Raw genomic sequence first — 23,754 nt, 5'->3', positions numbered from 1 at the left:
CCAACAAAATCCTTGCTCGCTCCGACAGACGACTGAAGATGATCTGAGACACGTTAAGAAAAGTGATAGCTCGATAGTTCTCACAATCCAACTTGTCTCCTTTCTTGTAGATCGGGCATATTACCCCTTCTTTCCACTCGTCCGGTAGCTGTTCTGTGTCCCAGATCTTGACTATCAGCCGATGTAGGCAGGCCGCCAGCTTGTCCGGGCCCATCTTGATGAGTTCGGCACCGATATCATCCTTACCCGTTGCTTTGTTGTTCTACAGCTTCTTGATGGCATCCTTAACTTCCCTCATCGTGGGTGCTGGCTTGTCCTCGCCGTCCACCATACCGCTGAAGCCGTATCCCCATCGCCCTGGTACTCCGCCTCTAGGCCATTCAGGTGCTCTTCGAAGTGCTGCTTCCACCTTATCCCGGCACAATTCGGCTCGCGGCATTAAACCAGTCCGGGATTGACTGAGTTTCTTGTAGAACTTGCGCGTTTCGTTGGAGCGATACAGCTGTTCCATGTCCTGGCATTCCAACTCTTCCAAGCGGCGCTTCTTATCCCGGAAGAGATGGGTTCGCTGTCTTCGCAACTGTTTGTACGACTCCTTGTTCCCACGTGCAGCAGTCACTTGTCCCGCGCTGCTTTCTTCTCGTCCCAAATTGCCTGACATTCCTCGTCGAACCTGCCGTTCTGTCGAACTCGGTCCACGTATCCAATGCCGATGCGTTGATGGCTGCATCCATATAGGGCTCCAGCAGGCCTCCAGAAGGGCTTCGGTAAGTTCACCCTCGTCAGGCAACGCAGCTTCGAGTTCCCGAGCGTACTGGGTAGTGGTCTCATGGTCCTCGAGTTGCTCCAGGTTATACCGCTGCGGGTGACGGTACCGGATCTTGTAACCTTGCTTGTTGTCCTCGGACAGGTGTTGGCGCAGCTATGTAACTACCAGGTTGTGGTCCGATTCGACGTCCGCGTAGGTTCTGACGTCGATTATGTCCGAAAAGTGCCGACCATCGATGAGAACATGGTTGATTTGCGTCTCGAATTCGAATTAACGAATCTGCGCCCTAATCAAAATTTCAACATGTCAAAAAACTTACGTCATTTTGTCCCGGTGCATTCGCTCGTTTGATGCCAAACGAAACCCCTCGTTCTCCACAACGACGCAAATTCAGATTTGTGTGTGAGTGTTAAATGAGACGTCATTATACATTCGAAATGCGGATGTTCGCTCTCTTTCTCCAGCCAACGGCACCCGAGACAGCAGACTCCTCATTTTATTATCCTTCATTGTGTTGCTTTGCTTGCGTGCTGTGCGGGTCGACGACTACGACACTACGAGACTGTGTGTGCCTCAACAAGAACCGAATTTCCAGTACGCGACGACGACGACGTTCGGTTTTCGGCGTTTTTAAGTTACCGGTGGCCGCGTTTTTGTTTGAGTTTCCTCGGTTCCGTGGTTTTCTTTTGGGAGTCGTTGGATTGCTGCGCGACGTTCCGAGTTCCAGTTGGGTGTCTGTTGGCTGCGACGCGTTTCCGTTAGGTTGCTTCGATTGAGTTCGACTTCTCTCGTTTTTGGGGGTTTTCCTGTCCGGAAACCACCGCGGGACTCGCAAGCCCAGGGGATTCCTCCCACGAAGACGCACACGACACGGTGACCCATTCGAGGTTTTCCGCAGTAAAAAGTGGCAAATTTTGTGCGCCAGCAATTTCTCGGGAAAAAGTGCAACGTGTGAAGATTTTCAGTGTGTGTTTCGATTTTCTTTTGGCGAGAAAAAGTGCGATTACTCACAGAGATTGAACCGCGCCGTCAGAGTGAGAGAGAAAGAGAGTGAGTGTGTGAAGAGTGCGGAGAGGGGTGTGTGAGACGACTGCCGCCGGACCAGCGGAACGGAATTTCGAGAGAGATCTCGTGTGTGTGGAAGTGAAGGAAGCAGCACAGTGTTGGAGGATTCCGAGGCCGCCGCCACCGGAACAAGCAGGGTGGGTAGACCGCTTTTTTGTTACTACTTTTTCCCTTGTTCCAGCGTTCGTGGGTGGGGGTACTTCCGGAGAGTCCGCCAGGTCCTTTCGAGTAAAAGTAATGGGAAATGTAAAGGTATTTTTTGAGTCGTCGAAAAATTCCAGCAGATTCGTCAGGCGACCACAGGTTGCCGATGACGACGACGGCGATGATGATGATGACGGTTACTCGGCATCAGTGGCGAGACGGGTGCGAGTGTGGTGATGATGTGAGTGAGTGAGAGAGAGAGAATGGAACCATGTTTTTGAGTTTCCAGTCGATAGGCTGCTTCATTGTTGCGTTTTTGGTTTTGCTGCTTTTGTTTGTATCTGCGTTGGAATGTCATCTATGTGTTGGTGTTGTGTGCAAATGTATCGGCCGTGATGTGATTAGCTGTCAAAAGAACTGTTACGGAAATTTCCTGAGTTTTTCGTTGTGGAAGAATAGGAGAAAATGTTACTGCAATCCACTGCCAAGTCCGTCGATGAGAACAGTTCAATAATTATTCAACTTCAGCTCTGCACAATAGATTATGGGTCCAGAACAACAACCATTGGAAGAAATGGAAAAGATGCTATTACAATCGAATGTCAAGTCCGCCGATAAGAACAATTCAATTCAACTTCAGCTCTGCACAATAGGTTATCGGTCCAGCACATCAACCAGTGGAAGAATTGGAGCAGATGCCACTACAATCCACTGTCAAGTTCGCCAATGAGAATAGTTCAAACAAAATTAACTCTGCACAATAGGTTATTGGTCCAGAACAACAACCAGTAGAAGAAATGGAGAAGATGCAACTACAATCCAATGTCAAGTTCGCCAATGAGAATAGTTCAATTCAACTTCAGCTCTGCACAATAGGTTATGGGTCCAGAACAACAGCCAGTGGAAGAAATGAAGATGCTACTACAATCCAATGTCAAGTTCGCCAATGAGAGTGGTTCAATTCAACTTCAGCTCTGCGCAATAGGTTACGGGTCCAGAATAACAACCAGTGGAAGAAATGAAGATGCTACTACAATCAACACCAATGGAAATAGTTCAAACAACATTAACTCTGCACAATAGGTTATGGGCCCAGAACAACAACCAGTGGAAGAAATGGAGAAGATGCTACTACAATCTAATGTCAAGTTCGCCAATGAGAATAGTTCAAACAAAATTAACTCTGCACAATAGGTTATTGGTCCAGAACAACAACCAGTAGAAGAAATGGAGAAGATGCAACTACAATCCAATGTCAATTTAGCCAATGAGAATAGTTCAATTCAACTTTAGCTCTGCACAATAGGTTATGGGTCCAGAACAACAACCAGTGGAAGAAATGGAGAAGATGCTACTACAATCTAATGTCAAGTTCGCCAATGAGAACAGTTAAATTCAACTTAAACTCGGCATAATATGTTATGGGTTCAGATCATTAAATGAAGTTATTTACAGAGGAAATTGGTCTCTGATTCATCAAAAGTTTTGATTAAAAATTTGAAGAATTGGAGCAGACATTATAACAATCGCTATGAAGTTCACCAATGAGAATAGTTCATTATTGGCACAATATGTCCCACAAAGTAACGCGAATCTGGGCGCGGTTTACCCCATGAGCTCATATGTGCGTGGAATAGCAAATGTTTCCAATACCCTAAATGGATAAAAATACTGCAATCTGATTGATAAAATGACTCGACACTGGATTTGTTACAGCGCCTTGAGATAGGACACGAGAGAAATGGATGGGCATACACGGAAAAACAGTCAAGATTACAGGACACTCTTAAAACACGAACGACGAATTATCGAAAGATATCTGCTCGTAAACCTTCCATGCTACAAAAACTGTGTATGGGTAAGAGGTGGGCCATCCATCCAACAATTGGTCTAGAACACAATCAAAACTTCTGATGAATCAGAGACCAATTTCCTCTGTAAATAACTTACGGATGTTAACCTGAATTGGTACTTTTCAACTCAATGTCTTCGAAATTTACATTTAAAATTTCACATTGTTTTACCCTAGGTTTAACCTGAAACGATAATCTTAGTTCGACTGCAGTTTCAATCTGCGCTAACTCTCCAACTATATGGGCTAACCGAGCTACGTTGCTTAATCTTTGATCTTTCACTTTAGTGTGGCCTTTCCCGTCCAACCATTTGATTGTTTCGGCTCTCCGCACCAAGCAGAGTGCATCAACGTGTTGAGTTGTGCCGCACTGCACAGGTGTCGCTGCGCTTCCAAGAAGCAGCTCCTCTCTGATGGGAAATTATCTAAGCCCCTGACCCGTCGTGTGTGTGTGTGCGCGCGCCAAAATGAATCTCGTTACGACGGTCATACTTGTGGAATTATTAAGTGATTGGTACACATTACGTCACCTGCTCGTGAACCATTCGGTGCGGGGGTCTCATCGAAATTCATTAGATTGCGCCGTGTAACCGCGAGACTGGGATTTTCAGGGTATCGAAGTTCATCATGCTTCGATGGTTATCGAAAATCGCTTTTCGGTGTACTGTTTGCTGTGTTCACAGCGATACTTGGTTGAAACGTGGAACGCATTTTTTTTTCGCAATCAACTTATGTTTCCAGCACACACACTTATCAAGATGGTGACGGTGGACTGATAACGCGAAATGGAATGACACCTACACGAGTTGGACTTCGAAGCACAATCTCAGTGGAGTGTGTAAATCAATCGAGTTTTTTTTGGGACTGTGCACAAAATTTGATCGCTTTCATGTTACAGAACCCATAAAGCCCATTTTCCCGCCGATTGCAGGTCTCGTGAACCATTCGATGCGGAGCTTTTTCAAAGATAATGATGTCGTAACAGGTTTCCCTGCTCGGCCCTACCGTCGTCGCTGTCCCCGAACCTCGCTGTTCATTCATGTGTTCAGAGCAGCACCTCGCTTTCGAAATAGGTCTCCCTCTTGGTTGTGTGTATTTACCGACGACCACGACTCTATTTGCATTCTCCACACTAATCTGGTCATTACAGCTAGGCAGCAGGTTACTTGAATTTGTCGTCGTAGTCGTCGCAGCCCATCGCGTGCACCCTGCGCTGAACAGTCGTCGGACTCGCTGGGGTGGGGTGTTCGAGTGGCCCCAGGCCCGGGCCGGACACCGGCCAGCAGATATCATTTTTCAGCTGATGTGCGCCAGTATGCGTGACAGTCGTCGATTGTGGAGTCAAATCACCTGCCAACACTGGCTGGGCGAACGACGACGAACCTGAACCGTCCGTGCCGTGTACACAAAGTTGGCGTTCGCGTATTGTCCAGTCGTTTTTGTTGCTTTCGGAATGTATTGAATTTAGCGACTAGTCACACAGAGTAATTGCGCGTTATCGTCGCTGTGTGAGTGTGACGTGGGGGTCGTCCATAGCTAGTAGATTCTTTCGGATTGCTCTTATGTCAAACCATTTAAAGTTGATGTCGGCCCTACAAGCAGAGATAATGCAAATTTCGTATCGGGTCGTTGAGATCCTTACTAAGTTGACATCTCACAACTTCTCCCATCAAGTATAAGTGTACGTAACTCCCGAATGACCCCAACTTCGGTGGGAGAAACACTTGAAGTTCCCTGCCGTACACACTGATTGCCGACAGGTTCGTATCGGTCAGCACTAGTTGCCTGCCACATATTGACCTGTTCGTGCGCGCGCGTTCTGTGCTACATCTTCCCGTACTTTTTGGTCCAACCGTTCCGGAACTTCCCGAGTTCGGTTCCGTTTCGGGTTGCAGGCGGGGGTGGACACTGTAAATCCGCGCTCGTAACGGCACGAGACTGGACTATTTTTAGCCAGCAGTCGAGAAGAAGTGCATGGACAGCAACAAAATAAAATAAAAGTATAAGCTGGTGTGCCTCTCGTCGTAATGGTGTAATTGCGATGTTTTTCTGCGGCAGTGGTTGACGGCAGTGTTTATGATCATTAGTGGTGATTTTTTTTTCTTTTTGCTTCGTCTCTTCTTTCGTTTATGAATGATTTTGTAATCAACAGTGAGTGGTACTAGTGTGTTGGTGTGATTTTGGTAGAGTGACAGCTACGCTCTGTCGCTGTTGCACCGCGGCGAGATTCGCAAGATCTGCACACCGTACGAGATACACAACAGGTGCGTACGACGGCGACGAAGAGGAAGTGGCATGTAGTTGTTGTATGTGTGAGAAACGCTCAAACGTATGTGTGTGAGATTGAACGGAAAGAGGAAAACAAGTCACAATTGGTGACGGCCCACAACAGGGGACTGTGTTTTGTAACCGATTTGTAGTTCGAACGGTGACGATTTTAGAGTTGTACATGAGGCAGTGATTTGTGGATGACTGCAGTGGGACTGTCGACTACAATGTAACATATATAGACTATACAAATATACACTTTTGTTTTGAGAAAATTTGCCTTCGAACTGATTTTTATTGAACTTTAGTTTGTGCTGGCGATTGGAAGAAGTAGTTTTGTTAACACCCAAACGAGAGCGGCCAAATTCTCTGATAAATGTGTATGAGGCTCTGCCAATTTGCAGAGCCTCATACACATTTATCAATGTAATCGTCAAATTTACAGTCGATCTATTTTTAACTCTCTAAAATATGTGAATTTTTACGCAAAAATAACTTTTGGCATACACCGAGATACGAACCGAAGCACTTTGGATTATGTTGGATGAAATTTCGGGGGCCAATTTCATGCATTCTGGGTATTTGAAGTTCACGTCGGCGTTGGGGAAGCACACACATGCAAGATATTTTAAAGCATTGTGTTGTTTCAATACTTGAGGAAATATTTTTTTAGTTGAGGTAATTGAGTAAATGATTTATTATAAAACATTAAATAATAGCTGGATGCAGGGTAAGCACTCAAATCCAATTTTCGAATTCCCGACATTTAAAAATTTCAAATTTCTTGCCAAAAGAATAATTGCAAATCTAACACTGTCTGTAAAGTGTAAAAATCAACAACTGGACAACATGTCTAAATTAAATAAAAAAAAACTTATTGACAATCATATTTTAAATAGAAACTTAACAGCAAAATAATTGAAAAAAAACTCACAATTTAAAATTTGATAGAAAATATAAAAAAAACAGTCATATAGTTATAATTACAGTCCGGACTCGATTATCCGAAGTACGATTATCCGAAGATTTGTATAAAACTTCGGAAAAATTTTCTTGCTTTTAACATAAAATTCAAGTTCAGTGACCCCATTCCAGTCAAATTTGAATATTTAATTGCCTTTTAAATAAAAAGCTGTCTTTTTTCAATGCAGGGTTGTTACGGACGGCGCGGAGCCCGTGGGAGTCGCTCAACCTGCATTCCTGTCACACATGAGGTCTGCACAGCTGATTCCACGTAGATTTTTCCCGCCAGTAATGACAGGAAACGTTGACAAACGGAATATGTGCCAAAATCATAAGTGGTTTTTAACATATGAAGGGAAATCATCGTGAACTGGAACTGCCGTTCGTTAGCCCGGGTAAAGTGGAAACGTTGAGATGATTGTTGTCCTCTGCTCTCATCTCGCGAAAAGCCATACAGAGAACCACGTCCCATTCAACCGGCTCCGTGGCTTAATGGTTACGGCTTCTGTCTCCCAAGCAGAAGGTTCAGGGATCAAATCCTGGTCGGTACCTTTGAAATTTGGAATCAGGAATTTGAATATGAATTAAAACCAGTGTTGGAATTCGAGCGAGAAGAAGGAAAGCATTTCTCGCTCGCGAACGAGGGAGAGAACTTGTAGTACTTTTCTCTTCTCGCTCGCGCTCGCATTTTCGTTCGCGTTCTCGCTCTCGACGCGAGCGCTCGCGAGCGCCTCTGGCTATCCGTTCGTCCCAAGCTAGCAATTTGTTTATCAGGCTTATGAATACGGACCAGGCGATGGTATAAAGGTGTAACTTCAATCGCTGTGTTGTTTTTGTTCGTTCAACTTCTCGCGAACGGGCAATTCTGGCTCGCGAGAAAGCCCGTTCGCGAGCGGAGGAGAGCACGGGCAATCGGTGAGTTTCTCTCGGCAGCTCGAGACTCGCGGCGAGAACTCGAGAGAGAGAAATTTTTCTCGCGAGAGCGCGATAATACCAACACTGATTAAAACTAAAATGAATCAGGTGGGATTCGAACTCACACCTTTGGATTGGTGGTGGTCTGGGACGCTAAGCAGTCGGCCATCAGAAGGTTTACACTCTAGCAGTGAATTGATCCGTAGTGATGAAACATGTTATCTCTTCTTCTTATATTATTAAATACGCGCTGATCCCTGATTTGCCTGACGGGATTGGAAGTCTAAATATAGATCGAGTTTCCTTCAGATGCTTGCTTCTATGTTAAGGCGGGGCCGAACAATGCCCAGCGACCTCGGAATTGGACCGCAAGGAGCTCTGTCATTCTGAAATGGGTCGTTGGAAGCAGCGCGAGGGCTATCACCACCTAATACCCGGGACTGAGATAAGCTGGACATTAAAATATACATTTCATCTATTAACAAAATAAAATTAAAGACATTTTTTTTTATTTTTTTTAAGGCTGGTACAAATATTTTTAAAAGTTTTTGTCACCCCCTTCAAAATTGGCCCGAAAAATCAGGGGGCAAAAAAAATATTTTTACAATAAACTTCAAAATTTCAATGAAAATTCAAGTGCAACCAACTGAAATCAAATTAAAATACATTCTCCTTTAAAATCATTTTTAGCATGTTTGGGTTTATTAAAAAATCTTAAGATTTTTTGAACATTTTCGATGCAAAATCTTTTTTTTAGATACAATTTTTGTTTTTGTCAGATCTTAGATTTTTTGAAAACTAATGATTGCAAAACATCTGAACTAGTGTAAAATGCATTTTAAATCACTTTTTTCATATAAATGTGAAGACTATGGCTTGTTATTACCCCCCTCCCTTGACCTCGGCCAGGGCCGAGAGACAAAAACTTTTTTAAATATTTGCATCGGAAAAAAGATTAAAATATTTTTTTTTGTGCTCAAATCTCAAATATGAGCTTGAATGGACGTAACAGAAGCTGGCTTCTGCCTTTGAATTTTAGATGGGATTTAACGAGTAGAAATATTTTTGTTTGCTTAATTCTTAGGGAATAAAAAAAGATCAAAACATTTAAATTCAAATTTTCAGAAATTCAATAATTCAAAACAATTTTTGATTTTTATAAGACTAAAAAACCAAAATTTTTAAAATAACGCAATTTTTAAGCTCAAAATTATAAAAATCTCAAAAAAATTGGAATTAAAAAATTCAATATTTCAAAATTCATAAATTCATTTTTCGAAAATGTTGACTGTACATCCTTGGACCACATACGCCCATTCTCCTCTTAAGATTTTTTTTAGATTAAAATTTGATTTAGTTTTTAGGTCTAAATTTGTAAATGTTGAAATTTCTATATCTGTTTTTTTGTGTTTTATTTTTTGGTTTGACTTTTTCCCTCTATATAATTTTCGGCGTTTCAAGAATCTGCGTTCTGAGATTGAAATTATTACAAAACTCTTTTATATGTTTGTCGCAAAATTATTTTTCTTAAAATTTCGCGGATTTCGCGCGATTTGGGTTTTGCGACTGCGTGGATTATTTTTTTCGACTTCTCCGTAACAACTCTGAATATGTTATCACCGCCATTTTGGCCGCCATCTTGGATCAAAAGATTCTATATCATTTTAGCGTAGTTTAGCTCAACCATCAAAAATAAGACATCGAAAAAATTGCAACACAATGGAATGAGTGCTACGCAAAGTCACTCACACAGTCATTGACTTCCTTCCTGGAAAAAAATCGCTTAGAGAGCGGTCGTTTGACATTCTACCGAGATTCCGATCATCTCTCCAATGAAAGCAATCATATGACTCCTGTCACCACGCAGCATACACTAGGAAGAGAGAGACAAAAACGAGAGAAAGAGCACGTTGTCTCGTTCGGGTGGCTGCTTGAGTGGTGTCCATTTTTCGTTCGTTTCGTCTTCGTGTTTGCGTTCATCGACCGTCGCCAAGCAATGGTGATCATTAGGCTTAGTGATTTTTCACGCTCGAAAATAGCAAATTTCACGGGGACCTCAAATTCAAAACACAAATTTCACGCAAATTTCGCGGAACGTGGAAAATGTTAAAATAACCCCGAAAATCTTAGGTTTACATCACAGAAACTACTTTTTAAGCATCATTATACATTATTCTTCACTAAACTAAAAAAAATCTTCACTAAATTTGAACGTGACTAAAAAAAAAATCTCCAATTTTCAAAAAAGTTCTCAACTACTTTATGGCTTTTTATATATTTTGAAACATAATGTAGGGCATGCGTAACTATTCTCATTTATTGAACTGCTTTTTTAATATTCGACGAATGAAGCTAAAAGTTTTAGCCTATTTTCTTCTGTTTTACTAGTTTACATTTTTTGAATTTCATATCAAAGCAAGATTTGACAATCTTGTCCAGCCAAAATGAATAAAATTGTTTGAATTTTCTGCGACATTTAACCCATTCAAAATAATTTTTAAGGTATTCATCTCAATTCAAAAGGTTAATTTTAAATCAATAGGCAAAAATACAATAATTTGTAACGAAATCGAAATTTGTAATCAGAATGAGAACAGAAAACAAAAAGGTGGAATTTTTTTACTTTCACGGGAATCATCCACCCAAATAATAACGTTAAAATTAAACAGGACTCTGAAAAAATCTGAAATGTTTTTCAAATGTGATTTTGAAGATAAAAAATACTCTTCATTTTATTTTGATTTAAACAAATCTTGAATTTTTAAATTTCTTTTGAAATTATTTTTCTGCTATTCATAACTTGTTTTTATTTGGGGCGGTCAATTATGTGGCATTGTGTGTGTAAAGAAAAGAATTTTATTTCGTGTTTCATTCTGGTTGGCTTGCCCACAAGCAGAAGAAAATCAGTTCAATTTGTTGGGTGGTGACGCGCGGTCAATTATGTGGCATTGTGTGTGAAAAGAAAAGAATTTTATTTCGTGTTTCATCCTGATTGGCTTGCTCAAGTCCTTCCTACATCATCGTTGATCGGGAGGCACGACGTCGTGTGAATTGTTGCATTAAAATAAGTTTAAGTATTACTGTAAATGACTGTAGAAAAGTCCTTCCTTTATCATCAATGTCGTCTGGGTAATCGTGATGAAAAATTACATTTATTCAGTATTTAAATACCTGTGCGCGAGTGTTTTGGTGTGCTAATTAGAAAGACCTTCCCATAGCATCGTTGCTCGGAAGGCTCGCCGACGGGTTTGTTATGAAAGTCCTCCCCATAGCATCGTAGCTCGGGAGGCATCGAAAAGCCAATACCTTATCCTACTAACCCAAAAAAATAATCACGTGATGCTTGAAGGAGATGCTGTGGATTCAACGGTCTCAAGCGGTATCAACAAGTATATAGCGAAAAACTATGTGCTTGATGAGTCTGCAACTTCAACTATCGGACTAACATTCCTCCCCTTTGTTGAACTGCAGGCTTCTTGGGAGGGCGCCGGTATTGACTAATAAAGTCGGGGTCTTCAGGGGTTAAACAGTGAACGGATGGTTGGCTCCCACTGATCATTTTTGATTCATTGTTTAACTTCAGCTGATCTGTCAATAACGGAGTAGCAGCTCATTGGCAGTCAACCATGCTCATGCTCATAACTTGTTTTTATTTGGTCCTTTTAGGTGCTGTGGATTTTGAAATTATACATTTCAAATAAAATAGTAGAAACATTTTTAATACAGCGAATGAAAAAAATACTAAATTTAGTGAGTTTCTAAAAAACTGAAAAATCTGAATAATTGTTCAAATGGTTCAATCATAGCTTATCAATTGAAATTACATAAATAACCTCTGTGGTAGAAATATTTATTACGATCTCATATGAAAAAAAATTGCTAAAAATTGATAAATTTCAAGAATTTGACAACATCCGCGAAATCGTCAAAATTCAATAACCCTTTATTAGTATAATTGAACCAGGGTATCCACTTGCTTAATTCTACTCTATAGTTCTATTATTTTCATTCCTATTTGAGTTTTATAAAATATTTTGAGAAAAATCGTTGCAGTTTCACATAAACATAAAATTTCACGGGATTTCGCGGAAAAAGCCAAATTTCGCGGATTTCACGCTGTCCGCGAAATCGTGAAATTTCACTAACCCTAGTGATCATGATAGGCGTTGTGTGTCAGCGATCAAATATCGCTTTGGGAAATGATCGCTGACAGAAAGTTCTATCGAATATCGAGCAGTCCCATTCAGTGATAGATCCCTTTTCAAGCATTGGTGGTAGCCTCTCACCCAGTCGGCTTGGGTTCGATCCCAGACGGTCCCGGTGGCATTTTTCGAGACGAGATTTGTTTGACCACGCCTTCCGTCGGACGGGGAAGTAAATGTTGGCCCCGATCTAACCTAAAGGTCGTCTAAGGTGTAAACAGAGGTTTGCAATTGCCTCAACAATCAAGCCTTTGGACACCTAGTTTCGAGTAGGAATCTAGCAATCGAGAACGCCAAGGCAAAGCTGTAGAGCGAATAATTTGATTTGAGTAATTTGTTTGCAATAAGCAGATTATTAGACTAAGGTAAAACTCGAATTTTGCGATGTCACATAAAAAACTACGAAAGCTTCCACTAGACCCACATTCCATCACTTGAAAGAGTTCGTTCACTATCCCCTCTCGTATATGACATAACAAACTTCGCACCAACCACATCGCTACCAACTCAATCGCCGGGGCCCCGTTCAAAGTCGCGCATTGCAAAGCTTATCCATCACAAATTCGTCACGATCCTTCGGTCATCACATCTCATACACTTCTCACGTCCAAAGACCTGACGCACACACCACCGTTGTATCACGCGGAAAGATAACAATCCTAACACACATTCACTTTCGTCGGCGATCGGCCAAGTCAAGCCAAGTTTCGGAGTCGAAAACTCAACCTCTTACTTTCGTTCGAGAAAAAAGCTTCTTCCTAAAAGCACATCTCAGCGCCGTTAGTAGTAATAAATCGCAAAGCCTTGGCAGTTTTGTGGTTTTTAAGAGGGGGAGGGAAGCCTGGGGAGGAGATGTTGGTGAAGTCCATTAAAAATTCATCGACTGATGTTGCAGTGGTCATAAAAATTTCACTCTTACCTGCGATCTTCTTCTTCTACGCGAAAAAAGGAGGCAATTTGTGCTCCGTTGATTGAATATAAAACCACCGAAGATTTGCAGCGATTGTGCGCGCGGTTATCGCGATCTGGTAGCTTCGGGGGTAGATGCTGCGATCAATCTATTTATAAAGCTTGATTGAAAAAAAAAAAAACACACACACAGAAAGATGTCAACTTAAGCGACGAACCTCTTCTGAATTCGGTTTTCAAAATGAGTTATAATTCTCGGATTAGTTTTCAAAAAGCCGTAAGAGCCATTGGTAAACAAAGTCCTTTTTGTATCGGTATTCGACCTACTTACGAAAAACCAATATCAAAAATGCTCGAGATTGTTCATCTACACGTCCTTCAAGTGCCCCATACTTGAAATAAATTAAATTTTGTTTCATTTTCGAGAAAAACGAAAATTAGTGTCAGAGGTCACGGTGGCTCTTACGGCTTTTTGAAAACTCACACGATAATTATTAAACATGGATTTTATCAGCTATTGATAACAATAAAACAGGGAATTGGGTTTGATCCCAGACGGTCCCACAATTTTTTTGAGACGAGATTTGTCTGACCACGCCTTCCGTCGGATGGGGAAGTAAATGTTGGCCCCGATCTAACCTAATAGGTTAGGTCGATAGCTCAGTCCAGGTGTAGGAGTCGTCTCCCTGGGTCCTGCCTCGGTGGAGTCGCTGATAGGCAGTTGGACTCACAATCCAAAGGTCGTCAGTTTGAATCCCGGGGTGGATGGAAGCTAAGGTGTAAAAAGAGGTATGCAATTGCCTCAACAATCAAGCCTTCGGACACCTAGTTTCGAGTAGGAATCTCGCAATCGAATACGCCAAGGCAATGCTGTAGAGCGAATAATTTGATTTTGATTTTTTTGAAGGGAGATTTTCCACGGTATCCCCACATGATCTGCACTTGGAGTTGAACGTTTCTTGCAAAGAGATTCTCATGTTTGGTTAATAAATTAGCTATAATTCGACGACGTGCCATCCGAGCTTTGGTGCCATATATTGGGATTTGTTTGTTTTTACTTGTTGCAGTTGTTTGTTCCAATTTCTAATGATTTATTTCGTTTTCTCTTTACAGAAGCTGATATCGTACTGTAAAGTGTGATTCCTCAAACGGATTTAACATTTTGCCTCCGTCGAGTTAACAAAAACCTTCCAAAATGCCTAAATCGGTAAGTAAAAAAAAAATCAAACTGTTGTGTAATCAAAAGAATAAGTCAGCATTAGTCATCACTTGTTACTTGTTATTGTACTCCGTTCAAATATCAATCATACATTTTATGGACGGCCCTGAGGATGTCCATATTGAATCCCGATTCGTCAGTGCCCGCGCAACGTGTTGCACTTTCACAGTAGTACACGAGCCGCCACGTGGGCGACAATACAGCCATATTTGCATTTATCCCACTTATATTTAGCCAGTTTGCCTACAGAGTCGGATAACCCCGGCCGCTTTCCTCACTCCCCGTCGATGATGGGTGGAGCGTGTGTCTTTTATCGTTAGGGTAATAGCCATAATAATTATCGCTGTATTTTGCGGCGAGTCTCCAGCTCGCGAAGTCTCTCTGACTGTAAATATTTATCGCGTGTTGGTTCGGTACAGATATAGGGAAAATGTCCCTATATGTGGTCTAGTCCCAATTTTTGGTCCAAGTGGAGATATTACTTTACGTCGATTTATAAATAATTTCTCGAATTTTCTGATCTATTTAATGTTTGCAAATTTTTATGTGAAGACAATTCAGAAATGAAGTTTAACTCTAGTTTTTGCTAAAGTATTTAAATTTTTGAACAATAATATTAAATTTTTGGATTGTTGCAAAGCAATCCACTTTAACGACCCCCGGGTCTTTTGTGGTCTCTGTTGCAAGTTTCTGCTCATTTCTAGGCGTCCGAAGGTTATGTGTGGTGCAGCGACCTCAAATTTAAATCATTAAATTTGTCCATTTTTCGAACCTCACCACAGTTCTGACCATGCGCGCTTACGCAAGCATAAATAATTTTACCCGTCGACTCGCGTTGCGCGACAAATAATTAAGCTTATGTACAGGTGTGGATCATGAGTCATCCTCACCTGAAAAGCCCTTTATTAAATTTCGCCAATTGTTAGGCAATCAAAAAAATGGTTAAGCTTTCAATTATGAATGTGCGATGTTTTTCCACAGGGGAAATTGAGGGTGTGGCTTAACCAAATTCATTGGCATGTTCGTTAAATGGAGAATTCGACCTTCTTATTATTGACCAACATTTTTGAGAATGTTTTAGGAACATAATTTTGATATTCCAATAACATAATTTAAAGTTTCACGACAATGGTTCGAACCCATGACTTCCGATTTTGAGGTGTACTCACTACACCATACGGAAAGTCATGAAGAATTGCAGAGGTCTGCACAATTTAATTCATGAGGTTCATCGATGCTTCTCATCGGAACGGACAACTTTTAGTAGAACAAAATTTAGTAAAGTTTTCGGGGACTGACTATAAAAACCCCAAAATTCTTGAGGAGGGCAGTTAGTTCCAGAATTAGTTCCAGTCAGTTCCAGCCAGCTCAACTCCAGTCCAGTTCCAGTTCCAGAAGACGCCCCAGACCAGCCGGACCCGCCAGCAGCCACCAGTAGCAGAGGCTCCAGTCCAGCCGGACTTAGCGGTGGAGGCCGCAGTCCGCCGGGACTTAGCCGCCGGGAAGAGTCCGCCGGGACTTAGCCGCCGTGGAGTCAACCAGGGACGTAGCAGAGTTCGGGTCTGGCATGGCTCGGCGCAGAGGTCTGGAGGACAAGTCTGGCTTCAACGTAGAGAACTGGCTCGACGAAGATCTCAATGCAAAGTGATGTGATCGTGCGCGTATAAGTTGACAAAAATGTAATCTTTAAAAAGTGTAATATACAGATAAGTGAAGTTTACTGATCTGTTTTGACTCTACAAGTAAATATCACAAAAATCCTGAAAGCCTAAACCGCTCGGGCCGTTCAGTGGTGAGTCACCCAAAACTCCTTTTACGCCAATGGATCCGATGATGAATCGAACCCGCGCAGCAACAGGATCTAACCACCGCGCCACGAGGATCTGGATTGTTGCACAAGTCTATAAAAATGGTTTGCCAAGTTAGAATACTTGCATTTTTTTTCTTCATTTTGGTGTGAAATTGAATTTGCGATCGATAAGTTTATTTTTGAGAAAGTGACCTTTGAGAAAGTTATCTCCACCAGGGGTTGTGATCAGTCGACATTTTTTGTGTCAGTTTAACTCTCACCACCTCTCTCATTCGCACAGAGCTTGGTCGTTTGAATTCATTATGATCACCTGCATTATAACTGCATTCCATCGATTGTTGTTACCACACTTCCCCGTACAAGTAAGAAATATTGCGCGTATTCCCGAAAAAGACACGCGTCATACCAGCCTCAAAACGACGCGCCGCACTTTCGGCAAATGCGCGCTGTCAAATCCCATACTGTGCGTTTTGTTTTTGTTGATCTTTTTCTTCGAATTGCATGGCATTGTTGCCGGGAATGATTTTTATTGCACCTAAAGTGCAGAAAATCGCTGGCAACAGTGTCTGCGGCACATTCTGAAATGCCGCGCGGCGTGTACCTTCTAGAGAAACGGATAATAGATAGGAAAAAAGAGTAAGAAAAATCGTATCGCCCGTCCGTTTGGGTGTTGGGCTCGCACTCTTTCGTGTCAACTTCGTGTGTGTCATTTGGCGGTTGCCTCCCAAAAAACAATCAAGACTGGCGCTATAAGGGAACATTCAACGATCGGCTCACTGATGATCAGGGATGCCAGATACACAGATTTGTCTGTGTTTCACAGACTTTTGAGCTTGTGTCAGACATTTTTTGAGGTGCACAGACTTTTAAAAAACTTCATTAAATTAATATTTAGTAATCTTTTTTGTCGATACTTATTTCGTTAGTCTTCAAATGCTTAAAAACGCAATTCCTGTTGGATTTCAATGACTGTGAATTGATATATTTGAATTTTAGACAAATGCACAGACATACACAGACTTTTTTACAGACATTTTAAAAAAACCAAGTGGCATCCCTGCTGATGATAGCGGACTCCCGAACTCTGTCAAATATCAGGCAACCTCGGTCATTGGTCGATTTTACAAGCCCTGATCTTCACTTTAAAAATTAAATTGGAATGACCATTTTTCGTCACAAAATTTCCAATGAATTTATTTAAAAAAAAAAACTACTGAAAAAATAATAAATATAGAAAATTAGTTAGCTGAAAGTAGCTCAAATAAATACATTTTTTTTTAATTTTGTTTTGTTAGCAGCTATTGTCTAATACTTCAATCCTAAAGAAAATCAGTGAAATTTTCCAAGTTTTAACAAATTCTGTATTTAAAGGCTCTATTTTTAATCAAATTAAATTATAACCAAACTGAAGTCTACACCACCGAATGTTTCTTTTTTTTGGCATTGAAAGTTGGTCTCATAGGTTGCAAAATCTGTCATAATTGTCAGAACTTGTGAAATTTCTGAGAGGTTATATCTTATACAAGGGTCCTGATTGCTCTAAAAAGACTCATTCACTCGCGAGCACAAATCAAGCAAAACATTGTAATAGGGCCGGAGCCGAAGTGTAAACAAAGAGTCTATCATGCTCGTTCCTAATGTAAACATCACCTGCAGTTAGCATTATAGACTCTTTGTTTACACTTTGGCTTTGGTACAATTACAATGTTTTGCTTGAAATTTTACGCAAAGCAAAACTGCTCTGATGTTTTCTTACCGTTTGTCACTTCCACACCAATCGCTACTGAATACTCTCTCTTTGCTCTCCCTCTCACTCCAATCGAGTAGCACACCGAATGGCTCAGAGAGACCGATTGCGTTCTCTCGCTCAAAGCTGACTCGAAATAGTCGGCGAACGGCGATTGTTTTGATAATTGATTAAACTGCTTAAAATCAACATTATTTAAAAATGATTTGATAGCAATTTCCACCATGCCAAATACAAATTTACGGCATACTGTGGTAGTGCAGGCCACAAGAGCGCCGAGCTGGTATTTTGTTAGATTCTCTCCGCTCTGAACATATTCGTTTGTGATTCGGGTCGCCGGCGGAGTAGACAAAGAAATTCACGAAATATTTGTTTCGCCGTGTGGAGTGATTGGTCATAGCGCTGGCAGCTAGCGGGTCGTGTTCGCTCGCGAATGGTTGCGCGCTCCAGTCGGCAAAGATTCGTTCGGCGATGAGAGTGAGTGATTTCTGATTTTTTTTGTGTGGTCCAATCCAATACCCGCTAACCGGTAGCGAAATTATGGGAAAGTATAATTGGTATCAGACTTTGTATATGCCGAATGCTGATACAATCTATCTCAGTCCCGGGTATTAGGTGGTGATAGCCCTAGCGCTGCTTCCAACGACCCATTTCAGAATGGCAGAGATCCTAGCGGCCCAATTCCGAGGTCGTTGGGCATTGTCCGGCCCGCCTTAACATAGAAGCAAGCACCAGACGGATCCTCGATCTATCTTAAGACTCCCAATCCCTTCAGGCAAATCAGGGATCAGAGCGTATTTAATATAAGAAGAATACAACATGTTTTATAACCTTCAGATGGCCGACTGGTTAGAGTCCCAGACCATGAATCCAAAGGTGTGAGTTCGAATCCCACCTGATTCTGTTTCGGTTTTGTGCATATTCAAAGTCCCAATTCCTGATTCCAAATTTCAAAGGTACCGACCAGGATTTGCTCCCTGAACCTTCTGCTTGCGAGGCAGAAGCCGTAACCATTAAGCCACGGAGCCGGTAGTGAGTGATTTCTGATCTTTGAACCGAAAATCACGACCCTTGAAATAGAGGTTGTCTGAGTGTAGCTGAAATAAATCAGCAGCTATTGGATATCGAGGCTAAAATTGAAAATTTACTTCAATTACCAGAGTTTCAATAAATTTAGTAAAATATGCATCGATAATAAACAAATTGAAATATGTTTAACCAACCTGCACACCCAAACTACGGTCGCATGATTGTGATGCACACAGCAAAAAATCCGATGGTAAAATCGCATGCAAAAGCATGCACATCACCTTTGTGAGCAAAAGCATGTAATATTGTATGCGAAAACGTGTACATAATAAGCATGTACATAAGAAAAATAAATTAATGTTGCACACATCAACATCTGTTGAGAGTCATATCCCGATTACCAAGTCCGCGCCCCAACCGTCTCGGCTATCTCACCGTCTTGTAAATGATGTGTCCAATGCCGATGTACCAGTAGGTTTTCCGTACGTCGTATACTGAATTAGCTGCATACGATGTATGGGGAACATACAGCTACATCGGTGTTGATCCAGCTAACTTCACAGCGGCGAGATAGCCTATATTGGTTGGGGCGCGGACTTGGTAACTGGAAAGGTGATGTGCATGCTTTTGCATGCGATTTTACACAGATTTTTTTTACTGTGCATGGCGGCATGAAAGTATATCAGAATCTGCATGAAAACTGTCCTCATGCTTTTTTTGCGATACAGGGGTATGACATTTTTGCCCGTTACCGACAATTATCGACATTACCGACGGCTTTTTGATTGTATTTTACAAAAAAAAACCCTTAACAGAACGAGGATTGAACTACCAACATTTTGGTTACTGATCCGACACGCTACCATGACCGCCATGACCGCTTGATGAAATTTGAGTGCCAACATATTCTTCTCTTTGGATTGTTGCTCGGGGACGGGCCAGCATAGGGGGATGGCGTCGCTATTTTTAGACCCCGTTTTCCACTTTTTCTCATCGAAACCGACTACTTTATCGACTTAATTTTGCTGGGCGAGATAGGACGCCGTCTATTTTTAGACGATGACTCAGCACTTTTCCACTCTTGCACTTAAAAAAACCAGATGGCAGCACGATGTAACGCCACGTCCCTATTATATGTGTTGGTGAGAACTGCAGATCGCTGAAATATTTACACGCGGGCAAAAATGATCTACGGGCTTGCTGCAAAAAAATGTTATAAAATGTGACATTTTCTGCAGCAAATCCACTGTTGCAGATTTTGAGATATATTTTTCCTTTGGGTGCAGTGATTTCCGAATGTTTTATTTTTTGGCATTGAAAATTGGTCCCATATGTGGCAAAATCTGTCATAACTGACAGTCACAGTTAAATTCAGGAAATTTCTGAGTCGTTACATCTTATAGGGTCAAAATAGGGACACCTACCCTATGTATGATATTTTTTTTCTCTCTCGCTTGTGCATGTAATTAGCAAGACGATGCAAAAACAAATAATTTTTACCTTATTCTCGCGGTGAGGAAGCATCGTGAATCTAATTAGCGCTTAAAAGCGTATGATGAGTAATTTTCACTGCTGAACTGTTGGCAGAATCTTGCGCATAAATCACAGCTTGGCGAGCTTGAATAGACATTGAATTGGTATTTTGTGTACCTTTGACTTGAACTTGCCCAAAATATGTCTACATGATTTGTTTTTGGTAGTCCTTTTATTAGCAGTTTCAATTAGTAATCGCTTAGTTATACTTATCACCATTGTAGTTAACTGCACTTGCCGGCATCAACTTCACTCGTGTCCAGTCAAAACGTAACAAAGCGTTGAAAAACTTAAGTCAACAGATTTTATCCACCGACCAGACGGCTTGAAATTGTCAGTCCCCTTCGTAATTAGGTCAACGACTGTCTTTGAGTCTTTGCGCTTGACAGAAACTCTGATATATAAGTCAAAAAGAGAAGAAAACATATTTTAGTTACCACATTGGATGCCAGAGATTACTGTTTTGGGTGTAGACACCTTCAACTAGCTCTACTTTGTTAATTAATCAACAGTTCTCTCTCTCTCTGACTAAGACCGAAAGTCCTCACTCTGCATGAAGTTGGCGGGCACCAGTACTGTGTGTATGATCTAAGATCTGATATTTCCACATGTCGGTAGAAAAGTGGCCGTGCCCCCGAGGCCACGACTGCTGCTGCCGTCGCTCTATGGGTCAAGTGGTTTTAATGGGGGTTTTACACCAGTGTACTGTTACGCAATTGGTTGGTTTTAAAGCTCCAGGAGAGGGGTAGCATTACGCGTTACAAGGTTAGTAGGTTATCTACCTGTTTGGAAAGATTCTACCAAAAACTTTCCGCTAGTATGGTTGGTTGGTTGGTAAACAATGACGCGAACACAAAATCCAAGTTGTGTTGACTTTCTAGACGAGGTTTTTGGGTTCAGTTTGAAACAAACCTTGAGTCATGTGTGCTCTTGTTCGCGTATCCAGTACAGTCATTCCATAGTAAAAGAAACAGTTAGGCTTGACCTAGTGTTCAATACTCGGTGTCGCTGCAAATCGTCCAAAACGCACTGAGGCTGATTTGTTTTGATAATCGGAATCGTTCTGCTCCGTTTGTTTAATTGACCCGTATTAGGTCGTTGCGCCATCAACGGACCAAGTCCGACCTGGTGTATCACAATAAACAAAACAACAGGTCGACGCTTTCTGGGGCAAAGGCGGCAATCGTTGGCACAACGAAAATCAAATTGATTTTATTTTCAGAACCAAAATTAACTCTTCAAGTATTTTTGGGGAAGATCATCGAAATTTCAAACAACCTTACTCCATAGCTTTTTATACTAATAATAACAGTGACCGGAACGGAGCGGTCGGCGACCAGACGCTTCGATTCTGTCCGCACATATGTTCTGTTACGGACCGTGCACGATCTATTTGTGAACGACACTGCGTTGGGTGTGGTGGGTGCGTTCCTTTCATTCAACTTGCTTACAAACACGCTCGAAGGTCGCGTTTCGGGAAACTGGCCAGAATCGATAACTATGGCGACGGGCGTCACTGACCCGGATCCGCGGAAATGTGTTGCGAGGGTTGTCTTAAAATTTGAAAAAGAGTACAAATAAACTTGACATGATAAGACATGATTTAAACAAGCCGTTATCGTAGCTTTGCAGCTTGGGAGGCACGTCGACGATGAAGCATTTCCCTTTAGGGATTAAAGCTTACTCATTGGTTAATTATACTAAGTCAATTACTGCTAAAAAGTTTGTCATAAAAATTAATCGATTGTAGGTTTAGCAGTCTCTCCATTAGTGCACAGAATTGAGGAAGAGCTGCTTGGCTGCGCTGCTGATGATCAAGGGCTTGACTCGTAATGTCACCTGTCATGTAGAATAATTGATATGCTTCGGAGCTCATCCCAGCAGGCATAGCGTTACTGGCTCACGTGAAGCTCATTCGAGTCACCCTCCAGGTAATGTAATTGTTGTTCCAAGCTGATCCCACTCTCGGCTTACAACAGCGTTTAGCGCCGGTGAGTTCAGCCTCTCGAAAGGTCAAAACTCTATACCGAGTTCCCGATGGAATCTTCCTCTCTACCTGTCTCAGTCTCAGTCTATAGCTTGTTTCGTTTTGCGGTTTTCAAAGGGGGAGGGTGGTGTGGTTTCCCGGGAGCAGAGACCCTCTACATAAAACACACATAACCTCACAATTGCACTTGCTCTCGAGGGCGCACAGATTGGCCAAACTCTGATAAATGGAAATGGTAATTGCATCATTTGTATGCAGCAGCAGCCGCCGCCAGACGATATTGAATGAATCTGCTTTTGAGTGCAAACAATAAAGCTCAATTGAGCGTTTGCTGAGGCTGCTGGACGCTGGCCATTGTGTTTAGGGAGACCCACTTAGAGCGGTGGAATTCCCAATAGATTTTAGCTGAACCCCCGATGCAAATATATGCCTTCCGTTGCGTGTTGTTGTTGTTGTTTGGGCGCGTCCTTGACCCTCTCGGTATAAATAGTACCGATTCTTCCGAGGTGTGATCGATAAACATTCGGAACAGGTATTGAGGGCATACACATTGACAATGGCGTGACAATCGGATATCAAAGCGCGTGCATTCTTTTGAGCAATAAAGATACAACATTCTTGCCCAGATAAAACGGCCAACTTTATGAAACATCGTTGACATTAGCAATGATTCACGGGCCGTTTCACGGCTTACCTCACGGTACAGGTATTTTCCTAGAAGTGAGACAAGTGTCGGTGATTCATAAATGCCGAAGATAATCGCCAGCTTCAGTAGAGTTCACTACGAGAAGGTGAAACTCTCTCTCTAAATGACGAAGAACGGAGTCCAGGAAATCGTAAATCTTTATATAAAACTTACATCACTGCTTGAATCAAAAAATTGCAATTACTCTTACATCAAGTTATAGTTATTTTGGCATACAGTGTCGTATAGATCAAACCATTGACGCTGTCATTGACCGGATGCGTGCAAAAACAACATCATTTACTCCCCACCATTTGCCGCGCAGCATCTGGCGCGAAACGGATGACGGTGGACCTTACCGCGTGACTCACACAAATTGTAAGAGGTAATAAATTTACGTCATGTTTATTTATTTTGCTGTGGTACAGATTTAACAATGTGTTAACACTTGTAGCACCAACGTGGTCAAAACTTACGCGAAGCACCAAGGGGGTCAAAAAAGTTGGAAATGCAACTTCATCCGGCTGTATCTCGGCAAAAACTCAACCAATTTGGATGATTCTTGTTGCATTCGATCCGGAAGAATGTCAAAAATCACCTCCAACAAAGTAGATTCAAAGCAGATGCGTTAAACTAAAGTTATAACAAAAAAAAGGC

At 41.7% G+C, this 23,754-nt stretch overlaps 1 protein-coding gene across 1 annotated transcript in view; it reads left to right on the top strand.

Annotated features, from left to right (window-relative positions):
• Positions 1–1,265: 1,265 nt before the first annotated feature.
• LOC6045211 (moesin/ezrin/radixin homolog 1-like) overlaps positions 1,266–23,754 on the top strand; it is an 82,163-nt gene continuing 59,674 nt past the window's right edge. The window contains 2 exon segments of the mRNA XM_038250045.1: positions 1,266–1,971; positions 14,201–14,294. Of these exon segments, the coding sequence (XP_038105973.1) occupies positions 14,283–14,294 (12 nt within the window). The 5' untranslated portion in view covers positions 1,266–1,971; positions 14,201–14,282.

The sequence above is a fragment of the Culex quinquefasciatus genome, chromosome 1, assembly GCF_015732765.1.
Source record: "Culex quinquefasciatus strain JHB chromosome 1, VPISU_Cqui_1.0_pri_paternal, whole genome shotgun sequence".
In the NCBI taxonomy this organism is placed as follows: Eukaryota; Metazoa; Arthropoda; class Insecta; order Diptera; family Culicidae; genus Culex; species Culex quinquefasciatus.
Note: the sequence above shows the minus strand (reverse complement) of the source record. Positions and strands in the feature narration are given on the sequence as shown.